This window comes from Sciurus carolinensis, chromosome 3 (assembly GCF_902686445.1).
Source record: "Sciurus carolinensis chromosome 3, mSciCar1.2, whole genome shotgun sequence".
Lineage (NCBI taxonomy): Eukaryota > Metazoa > Chordata > Mammalia > Rodentia > Sciuridae > Sciurus > Sciurus carolinensis.
In genome coordinates this window covers 150,027,821-150,041,093 of record NC_062215.1, presented here as the reverse complement: position 1 = coordinate 150,041,093, position 13,273 = coordinate 150,027,821, and the positions used below count along the sequence as shown (strand labels likewise).

The window sequence follows — 13,273 nt, the reverse complement described above, 5'->3', positions numbered from 1 at the left end:
CCCAAACAGTGGCTCACCCATGTATGTCAAACAAATCCTTCTCAATCTCAGAAACCAAATAGACCACAATACAATAATACTAGGTGATTTTAACATGCCTCTCTCACCACTGGACAGATCTTCCAAACAAAAATTGAATAAAGAAACCATAAATCTCAATAACATAATCAATAATTTAGACTTAACAGACATTTATAGAATATACCATCCAATGAAGAGTGAATGAATACACTTTCTTCTCAGCAGCACATGGATCCTTCTCTAAAATAGACCATATATTATGCCACAAAGCTAATGTTAGCAAATAGAAGAAGATAGAGACACTTCCTTGTATTTTATCAGATCATAATGGATTGAAACTAGAAATAAATGAAAGAGTAAAAAACAGAAACTACTCCAACACCTGGAGATTAAACAATATGCTATTATATGATGAATGGATAACAGAAGATATTAGAAAGGAAATTTAAAAATTCTTAGAGGTAAATGAGAACAAAGAAACATCATATCAAAATCTCTGGGACACTATGAAAGCAGTACTTAGAGGAAAATTTATTTCATGGAGCGCATTCAATAAAAGAAGCAAAACTCAACAAATAAACAACCTAACACTACAGCTCAAAGCCCTAGAAAAAGAAGAACAGACCAACACCAAAAGTAGTAGAAGACAGGAAATAGTTAAACTCAGAGCTGAAATCAACAAAATTGAAACAAAAGAAACAATACAAAAAATTGACAAAATAAATAGTTGGTTCTTCGAAAAAATAAACAAAATTGATAAACCTTTAGCCACACTAACAAAGAGAAGATGAGAGAAAACCCAAATCACCAAAATTCGGAATGAACAAGGAAATATCACAACAGACACGACTGAAATACAAAACATAATTAGAAGCTATTTTGAAAATCTATACTCCAACAAAATAGAAAATTTCGAAGATATCAACAACAACAAGTTTCTAGAGACTTATGAATTGCCTAAACTAAACGAGGAGGACATACACAATTTAAATAGACCAATTTCAAGCAATGAAATAGAAGAAGTCATCAAAAGCCTACCAACAAAGAAAAGTCCAGGACCTGATGGTTTCTCAGCCAAGTTCTACAAAACCTTTAAAGAAGAGCTCATTCCAATACTTTTCAAAGTATTCCATGAAATAGAAGAGGAGGGAACCCTCCCAAACTCATTCTATGAAGCCAATATTACCCTGATACCTAAACCAGACAGAGACACATCGAGGAAAGAAAATTTCAGACCAATATCCTTAATGAACATCGACGCAAAAATTCTCAACAAAATTTTAGCAAATCGCATACTTAAAAACATTAAAAAGATAGTGCACCATGATCAAGTGGGTTTCATCCCAGGGATGCAAGGTTGGTTCAACATCAGGAAATCAATAAATGTAATTCACCATATCAATAGACTTAAAGTCAAGAATCACATGATTATTTCAATAGATGCAGAAAAAGCATTTGATAAAATACAGCACCCCTTCATGCTCAAAACACTAGAAAAAACTGGGGTAATGGGAACATTCCTTAACATTATAAAGGCCATCTACGCTAAGCCCATGGCTAATATCATTCTAAATGGTGAAAAACTGAAAGCATTCCCCCTAAAATCTGGAACAAGGCAGGGATGCCCTCTCTCACCACTCCTATTCAATATCGTCCTTGAAACTCTAGCCAGAGCAATTAGACAGACCAAAGAAATTAAAGGGATACAAATAGGAAAAGAAGAACACAAACTATCCCAATTTGCTGATGATATCATTATATACTTAGAGGAACCAGGAAATTCCACCAGAAAACTCTTAGAACTCATAAATGAATTTAGTAAAGTAGCGGGATATAAGATCAATGCTCATAAATCTAATGCATTTTTATACATAAGTGATGAATCTTCAGAAAGGGAAGTTAGGAAAACTACCCCATTCACAATAGCCTCAAAAAAAATAAAATACTTGGGAATCAATCTCACAAAAGAGGTGAAAGACCTCTACAATGAGAACTACAGAACACTAAAGAAAGAAATCAAAGAACACCTTAGAAGATGGAAAGATCTCCCATGTTCCTGGATAGGCAGAATTAATATTGTCAAAATGGCCATACTACCAAAAGTGCTATACAGATTCAATGCAATTCCAATTAAAATCCCAACGATGTACCTTACAGAAGTAGAACAAGCAATCATGAAATTCATCTGGAAGAATAAGAAACCCAGAATTGCTAAAGCAATCCTTCGCAGGAAAAATGAAGCAGGGGGTATTGCAATACCAGAACTTCAACTGTACTACAAAGCAATAGTAACAAAAACGGCATGGTTTTGGTACCAAAATAGACAGGTAGATCAATGGTACAGAATAGAGGACACGGACACAAACCCAAATAAATATAATTTTCTCATACTAGACAAAGGGGCCAAAAATATGCAATGGAGAAAAGATAGCCTCTTCAACAAATGGTGCTGGAAAATTGGAAATCCATATGCAACAAAATGAAACTAAACCCATATCTCTCACCGTGCACAAAACTAAACTCAAAATGGATTAAGGACCTCGGAATCAGACCAGAGACCCTGCATCTTATAGAAGAAAAAGTAGGTCCAGATCTTCAACATGTCGGCTTAGGACCAGACTTTCTCAACAAGACTCCCATAGCACAAGAAATAAAAGCAAGAATCAACAACTGGGATAGATTCAAACTAAAAAGCTTTTTCCCAGCAAAGGAAACTATCAGCAATGCGAAGAAAGAGCCTACAGAGTGGGAGAAAATCTTTGCCAATCATACTTCAGATAGAGCACTAATCTCCAGAATCTATAAAGAACTCAAAAAACTCAACACCAAGACTACAAATAACCCAATCGACAAATGGTCTAAGGAAATGAACAGACACTTCACAGAAGAAGACCTACAATCAACAAACATATGGAAAAATGTTCAACATCTCTAGTAATAAGAGAAATGCAAATCAAAACTACCCTAAGATTCCATCTCACCCCAATTAGAATGGCGATTATCAAGAATACAAGCAACAACAGGTGTTGGCGAGGATGTGGGGAGAAAGGTACACTCATACATTGCTGGTGGGGCTGCAAATTAGTGCAGCCACTCTGGAAAGCAGTGTGGAGACTCCTTAGAAAACTTGGAATGGAACCACCATTTGACCCAGCTATCCCACTCCTTGGCCTATACCCAAAGGACTTAAAATCAGCATATTACAGAGATACAGCCACATCAATGTTCATTGCTGCTCAGTTCACAATAGCTAGATTGTGGAACCAACCTAGATGTCCTTCAATTGATGAATGGATAAAGAAACTGTGGCATATATATACACTGGAATATTACTCAGCCATAAAGAATGATAAAATTATGGCATTTGCAGGCAAATGGATGAAATTGGAGGATATCATGCTGAGATAAGCCAATCTCAAAAAACCAAAGGATGAATGATATCGCTAGTAAGTGGATGATGACACATAATGGGGGGTGGGAGGGGTTAGTGTTAGGGTTAGAGTTAGGGTTAGGGAGGGGGTTAAGAATGGAGGAAGGAAGGACTGTATAGAGGAAAAAGAGAGGTGGGAGGGGTGGGGGGGAAAGGAAAAAATAACAGAATGAATCAAACAACATTACCCTATGTAAATTTATGATTACATAAATGGTATGCCTTTACTCCATGTACAAACAGAGAAACAACATGTATCCCATTTGTTTACAATAAAGAAAAAAATCAGAAAAAAAAAAGCATCATACTTAACAGTGAAAGAATGAATAATTTCCCCCAAGGCAAGGATGTCTACTCTTACCATTTCTATCAAAACTGTACTTTGGGTTCCAATCAGTGCAGCAATTGAGAAAAAAAAAAAATAGAGGGATTCGGATGGGAAATAAGGATGTAAAATAACATGATTGTTCATGTGGAAAATATGGTAGAATCTTCCAAAACAAACTTTAACAAACTTGCATGGTACAAGATCAATATATAAAATCATTACATTTCTACATACTAAAGCAATAAACAATCAGAAATTGAAATTAAAAACACTACCTATACTTAGAAATAAATCTGACAAGATACATAAAATACATACACAAAACTATAAAACACTGCAGAGAAAAATTAGCATTATTAAAATTTCAATTATCTCACGTATATATTCATTCTACATAATCCCAGTCAACATTTCACCATGCTTTTTATTTGTTTGCAGTGCTAGTGACCAAACCCAGGGCCTTGTGCATGCTAGCAAGCACTCTTACCTCTCTGCTACATCCCCAGTTTTCATCTTTTTTTTTTAAGAAACATACAATGTGATTCTAAAATTTACAGCTAAATACAAAGCAGTTAGAATAGCCAGAACAAAGTTGAAAATGAAGAATAAAGGCCAAGGATTAATACTACTTGACTTCAAGACTCATTATAAAGTTACAGTGATCAAGAGAATGAGGTCTTTGCATTAAGGTAGTTTCTCAATGTCAGTACTATTGACATTTTGAGCCAAATTTTTTATTGTGGGGGCTGTCCTATACATTGCAGGATGTTTAGCAGCATGTCTGACTCTATCAACCAGAAGACAGGAGTATCTCCCCAGCTACAACAACTCAACCTGTCTCCAGACTTTGTCAAATGTTCCCAGGGTCAAAAGATTGAGAACTACTGCTCAAATTGAAAACCATTGAGACAGATAAATAGATCAATGGGAGAGAAACAGTACAGAAACTGACTCACATTAACAAGAATTAATGAATTTCTGTCAAAGGTACAAATGCAATTCAGTGGAGAAAGTATAATCTTTCCAGCAGAAAAAAAATTGTGTTGGAACAAATGGTTATTCATATATAAAAAAATCAAATTTCGATATATACCTTGTACTATGTATACAAAACTTAACTCAAAATGGATCATGAAACCAAGTATGGTGGTACATGCTGTCTCTTTAAAAAAATTCATAGATTTAAACATAAAATCTAAAGTTATCTAGGTCTTAGATGAAAACATCAAATATTTTTGGGACCATGGGTTAAGCAATGATCTCTTAGATACAACAAAAAAGAATGAAACATAAAGAAAATAATTAGACTTAATCACAGTTTGGAACTTCGCCCTTAGAAAGATACTACCAAGAGAGTGAAAACATTTGCAAATCAGGTATCTGATAGTGGACTCGAATCCACCCCTGCTTCCCGTCCCCCACCCCAGGATTGAACCCAGGGTACTCTACCACTGAGATATATTCCAAGCCCTTTTTATTTTTTGAGATAGGGTCTCTAAATTGTAGAGGTTGATTTCCAACTTGCAATACTCCTGCCTCAGCCTTCTGAGTTGCTGGGATTAAAGATGTGTGCCACTGTGCCTGGCTTACAATATGCTTTTTTAAACTTTCAAAATTCATTAAGAGGGCTGGGGTTGTAGCTTAGTGGTGGAGCGCTTGCCTAGCATGTGTAACCCTCAGCATCACATAAAAAAATAAAAATAAAATAAAATAGGTATTGTATCCATCTACAACTGAAAAAAATTAAACAAACAAAAAAACCCCACAAAATTCAGTAAGAAAAACAAGGTGGTGGGTGTGGCTCAATGGTACAGCATTAGCCTAGCATGCATGAAGCCTTGAGTTCAATCATCAGCAAAACACACACACACACACCAATAAGAGAAATAATCCAATACAAAATGGATAAAAGACAAAAATATCTCACTAAGGAAAATGTAAAGATACAGATGGCAAGTAAAACATAAAAGAATGCTCAATTGTATTAGTCATTAGAGAAATGGAGATTAAAATCACATTTAGAATCTCTAAAATCTAAAAAACTATCCATAATAAGTATTGGAAGGATATGGAGATTTCTAACCCACTTCTGGTAGGAATGTAAAAATTATATAATTGCCGTAGCAAAATCAATTGGCAGTTTCTTTTCTTTTTCTTTCCTTTTTTTTTTCTTGTATCAAGTGTTGAACCCAGGGGTACTTGACCAATGAACCACAGTGTTTTTTTGTTATGAGACAGTCTTGCTAAGTTGCTTAGGGTCTCACTAAGTTGCTGAGACTGACCCCAAACTTGCAATCCTCCTGCCATAGCCTCTTGTATCACAGGGATTACAGGTGTGCACCACCATACCGACTAGTTGGCAGTTTCTTAAGAAGTCAAATAAAGGACTGAGGTTGTGGCTCAGTGGTAGAGCACTTGCCTAGCATATGTGAGGCACTGGGTTCGATTCTCAGCACTGAATATAAATAAATCAATTAAAGATCCATTGACAACTAGAAAAGATATTTTTTTAAAAGTTAAATAAATACCTATTATATGATCCAGTCATTCCACCACTAGGTATTTATGTAAGAGAAATGAAAGCATAAGTACATATAAAGACTTGTACACAAACGTTCACAGCAGCTTTATTTGTAATAGTCTATAACAACCCAAATGTTCACTGTCACATGAATGAGTAAATATATTATGGTATAGTTACACAATGCAATACAACTTAGCAATGAAATGAATGAACTATTTATATACACTACAATACACATGAATCACAAAATAACTTCACTAAGTGAGAAAATCCAAACCAAAAAGGGTTCATACAACAATTTCATTTATAACACACTGATCTCTAGCAGAAGAGTGGTTTTCTGGGGATGGTAGGGTCACATCAGGGTAAGGAGGAGAGAGGATGTATTATCAAGAGGTACAAGAAAACTTTAGGGGATGGTGGATGTGTTCATTATCTTGATTATGGTGATGGTTTCACAGCGGTAAACATATATCAAAACTTAAGCTATGTATTTTGAATATATGCAATTTTTTGTGTTATAAATTATACTATAATAAATATATTTAAGAATAAAATCCCTCCTGCTATATGATTCCCATTCTGTCCTCTGGCTTTTATTATTCTTATAACTAGATCACATTCTGAAAGGTTTTCCATATTAACCATACAATTTCCTTGTTTTTCTTAGGAATCCCTTTAGCATTCATTAACGTTTTTTTTTCTTAGATTACGATTTTATTTCTAAAGTTTTAATGATTTGGTCAGCAATGAAAACTTGTACTATATAACAATGGAATTCACAGCTACAATGTATCTGGTAAAAGTATACTAAGGTTTTGTGCTTATGGTTGAGTTGAGTTACAGCTGTTCAGGTATCAAAAAGGTACACACCATTTTAGATGTCTGAAGCCTAAACTAGCTGATGGGCAACAGCCAATTTAGTTTCTCTCTGGAGAGATTAAGATTTTCTATGGTTCTGAAAACCAGGAATAGAATGGAATAAAGGAGGGGGGAAAGCAAGTGGGGGAATAATTAATGATCCCCTCTCTTCTAATCATATCTATTATTATTCCTAATGCATAAAGTTGTATGTATTTTGGCACCATGATGTCAATGATAGAGGTAGAGGAAAAAATAATTACTTACACCATGTTATACACATTGTTTTAAAATGTTGATGCTTGACTGAGTTACAGAGTACTAAATACATGTACATTCCCAAATGTAAATAGAAGATATTGGTAATTATGCTTAAAAACTTTCAGGTTCCAAATTGCACATAAATCTTTAGTCAAAATTCTCAGGTATTAAAGTGTTCATTCAGCATCTTATTTAAGATGAACAAACTACCACTATCTCCAGGAAAAGCATATTAAAAAAAAAAAAAACAACAAGTGTAAGAAAAACAACACAGGACTTTTTTAATGAAAAAATTACATTATAACAAGGACATTATACATCGTTACAATATATATACACACATTTTAACCTCTTTTAAAACCTGGCACAAAGGAAACAACATCTTTTTCATATCCATGTGATTAAGTGTATATTTTTGATAGGATATAAAGAAGATGAAACGCGACCTGGCGGGCCTCAAAATTAGAAACTCTAATAGTTCAAAACCAGATCCCAAAATCTGTTTTCCATTACTTTTGTGGCTTTTCGGAAAATAGTGACCTTAAATAAGATGTTCAAACTGTTTTTTTTTTTTTTTTTTAAATTATACTAACTGCTTACACAGATAATTGCTGTTGAGGGAAAAGTCTACCATGGCTGTATTTATCTATAATTTATTGGAGTATATATAAAGTTCACTTGGAGACTTGGAACATGAAAACTACAATGAAGAAACAAGTTGAGTTGTAATTGTGAAATTCTGTTTAATTTGAATGTCTGACTCCTTACTACAACATTACACCTTGTGAAACTGACATGAAAGAACATACATCAAACTTTGCTGTAGAGCTGTTAGGAGAATGCCAAATATAGATAATGAAAATTTTACACATTTGTACTTAATACCCTGTGAATTAAAAAAATAATCAGATGTTTAAAATATGTAAACTGTTTTCAAAACGTGATGCCAAGCACCCTAGAACAAAATACTGACATGTTGTGATTAAACATGCATTTAGACGATAAATGAATTTTTAAATTTTCTCAGAAATCACTTTTGCAGTGCTAGGGATTGAACCCAGGGCTTTGTGCTTGCAAGGCAAGCACCCTACCAACTGAGTTATCTCCCCAGCCCATAGAAATCACTTTTGAAGAGCCACTCATTAAAATACTTACATGAAAGTACTCATAGTTCCAGTTTCTACCTAAAACCCCAAAGAGTATACAATTAGTAATTTAAACCTTTCTTCACTCTCTTGGTTTTTGTAGGGTTGTTTTGTTTCTTGTTTGTCGAGGGGAGGATGCACTGTTACTTTCTGTTCTCATAAAAAAACATCAGAAGAGACAATCACACAGAATGAAGTAAGAGAAATATATTTTAACTATGTTTTGTTTTTGATCAAGGACCAAAGTTGGAATCCTCTGACATCTCTCTCATCCTCACAGGTAACTGATCAGAGTTTGTATCTTAATAAGCATTTCTCCTTAGCAAGGCAACATCAAAAAAGAAAGGAATGTCTCCAAAAGAATATAATATAGTTCAATGGGTGAAATATTTAATAATACACATTTATCATTATAGGAAGATAAAGATCTATTACTTAAAATCTTGAAAAACTTTCCATAAAAAGTAGAAACAACAAATGAAAAGAATGTTACCTATTGTGCAACACAAAACTATAAATATGTTTGAACTTATTCATTTTAAGTACACATACACTAACAGATGTGGGTTTGAGGTAACTAAGATTCTGTTTAACTTTGCATAACATAATCAAATTTAGCAGCCTACTTCTACAAATGCTGACATAAAATATTTTCAATTCTTAAGAAAAAGAAAAGCAATTCTTATTAAAATCGTACATATAACTAAATATTAACTTTGCTTTAAATAGGATATAAATAATAATTTTATATTGAATAGAATATAAATCTAAAAAGTAAGCAATTTTAGAATTCTACCTATTTCTAATACATCAGAGCTTTATATTTAGATACATGTCATGTACCCGAAACAAAGTAAGTTAAGAATGAGAGACTGGACTTAGAAAAGCCAAAAGTGACATATTTATGTAAAGTATTAAGGTTAACTTTCATATTATATTGTCATGCTTTGAATATGAAACACTAATATCCACTTGAAATTCTTATTTTTTAAAAAATAAAATTGAAAATATGCTCACATATGATCTTTGGAAAAACAAAGCCTTTAGAGTTGATTTTTTTTTTTTTTTTTTTGGCACCAGGACTTGAACACAGGGGTACTTAACTACTGAGTCAAATCCCCAGTTTGTTTTAAAATTTTTTTATTTTGAGACAGGGTTTCACTACGTTGCTTAGGGCCTTGCTAAATTGCTGAGGCTAGCTCCAAACTTGCAATTCTCCTGCCTCAGCCTTGAGTTGCTGAATTACTGGCATGTGCCAATGTACCTGACTAGAGGTTGATTTCTTGACAGTTATGGGTGACATTTCTACTTTGCTAATCTTCCGGAAAACAGTTGCTTATAATGAATATACTGATTAATACTTATTTGGTGTTCGAAGTAAATATACTTAACAAGCAAATATACCAGATCAGATATTTTAAAGTTTTAAATATGAACTAAATTTTAAACTAAAACAACTTATCCCAAAATACTTTGAGTTCTAATACTATTGATTCAGTAAGAGCTCCAGCCTTAGAACAATCTAAATATAACTTAAGTTCTTTTCTAACCCAAACTGAATCTTCAAATTAAAGGGGGAAGAAACAACAAAAAAAAAGAAACTACTATCTACTATCAACAAAAAATTTCCTAAATTATTTGTAAACACCAAGAAATTCTATTATTCTTTCCAAATTCTCAATTTCTTCATCTTTTTACCCATTAATACTGTTTTACCTACAACATAGTGTAAGTTCATGCAACATATACTGATTTCTGTTGCTTCTCTGATTAATTCAAGTTAAAATTCTCAGTACATACCAAGTCATTTAAATTTCTACTATATGACCATTAACATGCTATTGGTTTGTAATTAAAAGTACAAAATTAAAAGGGAAGAAGCTAAAATGTAACTGTGTGGTTTTCACAGACGTGATTGCTGGGCTTTGTGTTATTATATAAAATCTATTGCTTTATCTTTTCAAATAATACAGACGACAAATATTCTCTCACCTGTTAATTAAATTTCTTTACAACTTTAAAATTCATGACATACATATATGAACATACACTCATCTACTGTTTTGTTGTTCTTTTTTGTGTTACATAAATCAAACTGGATATTTCCAGAAATAAGTTAGATAAGTGTTCATGTTTGGACTAAATTACTATGGGTAAGTTCTGACAATCTTTTGAAATACTGACTTATTAGATAACCAAAAAGCATAAGAATTACACAAAATAAGAAGGGCAAAATATCTCTTAATGTAAGTTAAAATATAGACTTGGCAACAAAAATATCAGTTTTAAATCAAAGCTGCTCATCAGTCTTCAGTTCAGTTATTACAATGCTGTGCTTTGACAATATTCATCTTCTTTTCTAAGACATCAGAAGTCACCAGAGTTGCAAATTCTGAAAAGCTTCAAAAATTTATGTAGCAGATAATTTCTTACAGTCCAATTTTTTTTGTTTCCAAGGACAATGTTGGTTCTTTGGGTTCTTGTTTAACTTGTTTCATAGAAATAGTACCTTCTGGGTTTTCTTCAACTTTAAAACCAAACATAAAAGAAAAATCCAAAGAGTTAATATATTTTATGACACTGGAATCTTTAGAATTATATCAAATTAGAAGAAAAACAAAAAGCAGTAGTTTGGAAAAAGAACCAAGCTGCAATTGAGAAAAAGTTAGTATATTTGAACACTCAGTGCCACATCTTAAATGACAACTCTGACTTAGCTGTGTGAACTATGTGTTTATCTGAAACATTTCAGAATCCATTTACCATTCTGATTTGAAAGCACTTATAACCAAGTTAATCTAAAGGTAGCATACAAATAGCAGTACTAATTAAGTGGTGATGGAATGTCTAACATCAAATTTTCATATCTCTTTCTCAAAAATATTGGCTTTTCAGTTGCTATTAGGAAATACAGGTTAAAGGGGCAATATTTGCTCAGAGAACCATGCTGAAAATACCTAATTCTTGTCTTCACAAGGAGATATATTGGAGTTTAGCCAGAGTCATAGAGAACTAGTATGGGATGGATTTGAGTGACTCCAAGAACTGATATCTAGGTGAAACAGTCCCTCAGATTGTGATCTAACTTGATAAATCATTCAAATTTGGATCCAAAGAGGGTCTCCTTTAAAGTAACCTGGATCGGTACTCCCAGAAATAATGTGGCACAACACAGAGGAAGGAAACATATTTGAATGGAAGAAAGCTTTGAAAGACAAGATGGATCTGGGTTCAAATCCTTGCTCTGTCACTTAGTAGATAAGCACTTTAGGCAATTACTCACCTACCTGAGCACTGGTTTTCTCATCTGTAGAATGGAGAGACCTCTAACTTTTCATGAAGGAGTCACATATACTTCTTTTTCTTCACATCTACTTAAGTTACTCAGCAGTTACAACTGCCACAGCTCTCTGAATAAATTTTCTTTGAAAGTAATGCTTTCAACAAATCTAAAAGATGTCAACTGTTTCTGAAAGGAACTATGTCACAGTTTTTTTTTACCCAGAAGAATGAGGATTGAGATGGAGGGAAAATATATGTTCCAAGAATAATTTCTTTGAAGATTTTTGCTCTTCAAAGCAAACTGCATATCGTTGACCACAAAAGTGACTGGTCCAGAACAATTCATATGAAATGAAGTGAAATGACATAGTTAGGTCAAGTAGAAGTTAAAAGTTTACTACTATGTCAACTTGGTTAGTAATAAAGTGAAGATAACAAGGTCCTAGACTAAACCCAAGTGCCTAAGTTTTATTAGTTCCCTTTCACCTTCCACAGAACCTAGAACATTTAACTTCGTAATTCAAAATATTCATTTTAACCTTTGTATTTGCCTACTTTATTCCATTTTTCTTTGTGTACATAAATCCTTTTTTGCCAAAAGCTATGCACTAAAATAGTTTTAATGATAATATTTTATCTGTTTTTATCAATGTTTTAAAGCATTCTAAAAACAATTTTCTGATTTCACATCAAGAGATTTTCCATGGGGAAAAAAGTTAATTAGGGAATACGAATTTCAATGGGATTAAATAACTAGAAATAAGGAGAAGAACGAAGTTATAAGTTTAAAAGTTCTCAAACTCATGCTAATGAAATATTCCCTCTTCTCTCTCATACTTTTGCTCCAGCTATATAATATTATAAACCCAAATGGGTAGAAAAGATAGTATTTTTTTCTGTAGTATGATACAAAAATGATAGTGCATAAAGACAAAAAGTAACATCATAAATTGATTTTAACTTACTAAGAGCTGGGTGGTTGTCTATAATCCGGATTGGAATGGTCTGCATGTCTCGCAAGAGAATCCTATGGATGCTTCCTTCCAGACTCCCTGTCTCCTCAATATCTCCAACTTCCACCAGCTGATCCACTGCAACTAGATTTTGATCTGGTTCTGGGAGATTACCCATGGTAGAGGCAGTACTACTATTTTGGGTTAGGCATGTATCTGTTTGAAGGCTATGACTTTGACCAAGCAGTAGAGTATTACTATTCATTACAGTACTTTCTACTGAATCCAGAAGTCTTGATGGACTGGAGGAGGGGTGGTTATTTACTGATACCAAAGCTGGTGATCCATCAGGAGAGGTAAATCTTGGTTGTAATTGCAAACCCTTTTAAATAGAGAAGATTTATATCAAAATATTTGAATTTATAACATATAATATTTTCATATGATATACTACTCTTTTGACAAAAA

General features: G+C 33.3%; 1 protein-coding gene across 13 annotated transcripts in view; it reads right to left on the bottom strand.

Annotated features, from left to right (window-relative positions):
- Nucleotides 1-7,985: 7,985 nt before the first annotated feature.
- Carf (calcium responsive transcription factor) overlaps nucleotides 7,986-13,273 on the bottom strand; it is an 84,666-nt gene continuing 79,378 nt past the window's right edge. For 8 of the 13 annotated variants that reach the window (XR_007107940.1, XR_007107945.1, XR_007107944.1 and 5 more), the window contains 3 exons: nucleotides 12,818-13,187; nucleotides 11,858-12,179; nucleotides 7,986-11,097 (listed from right to left, as the gene is read on the bottom strand). Coding sequence is in view for 4 of the 13 variants with exons in the window: in XM_047547451.1 (XP_047403407.1) it covers nucleotides 11,000-11,097; nucleotides 12,818-13,187 (468 nt within the window). In the remaining 9 variants the exon portion in view is untranslated. Of the gene's footprint in view, nucleotides 11,098-11,853; nucleotides 12,180-12,817; nucleotides 13,188-13,273 lie in introns of all 13 variants that reach the window. The other 5 variants (XM_047547451.1, XM_047547452.1, XM_047547455.1 and 2 more) reach the window with 2 other exon arrangements.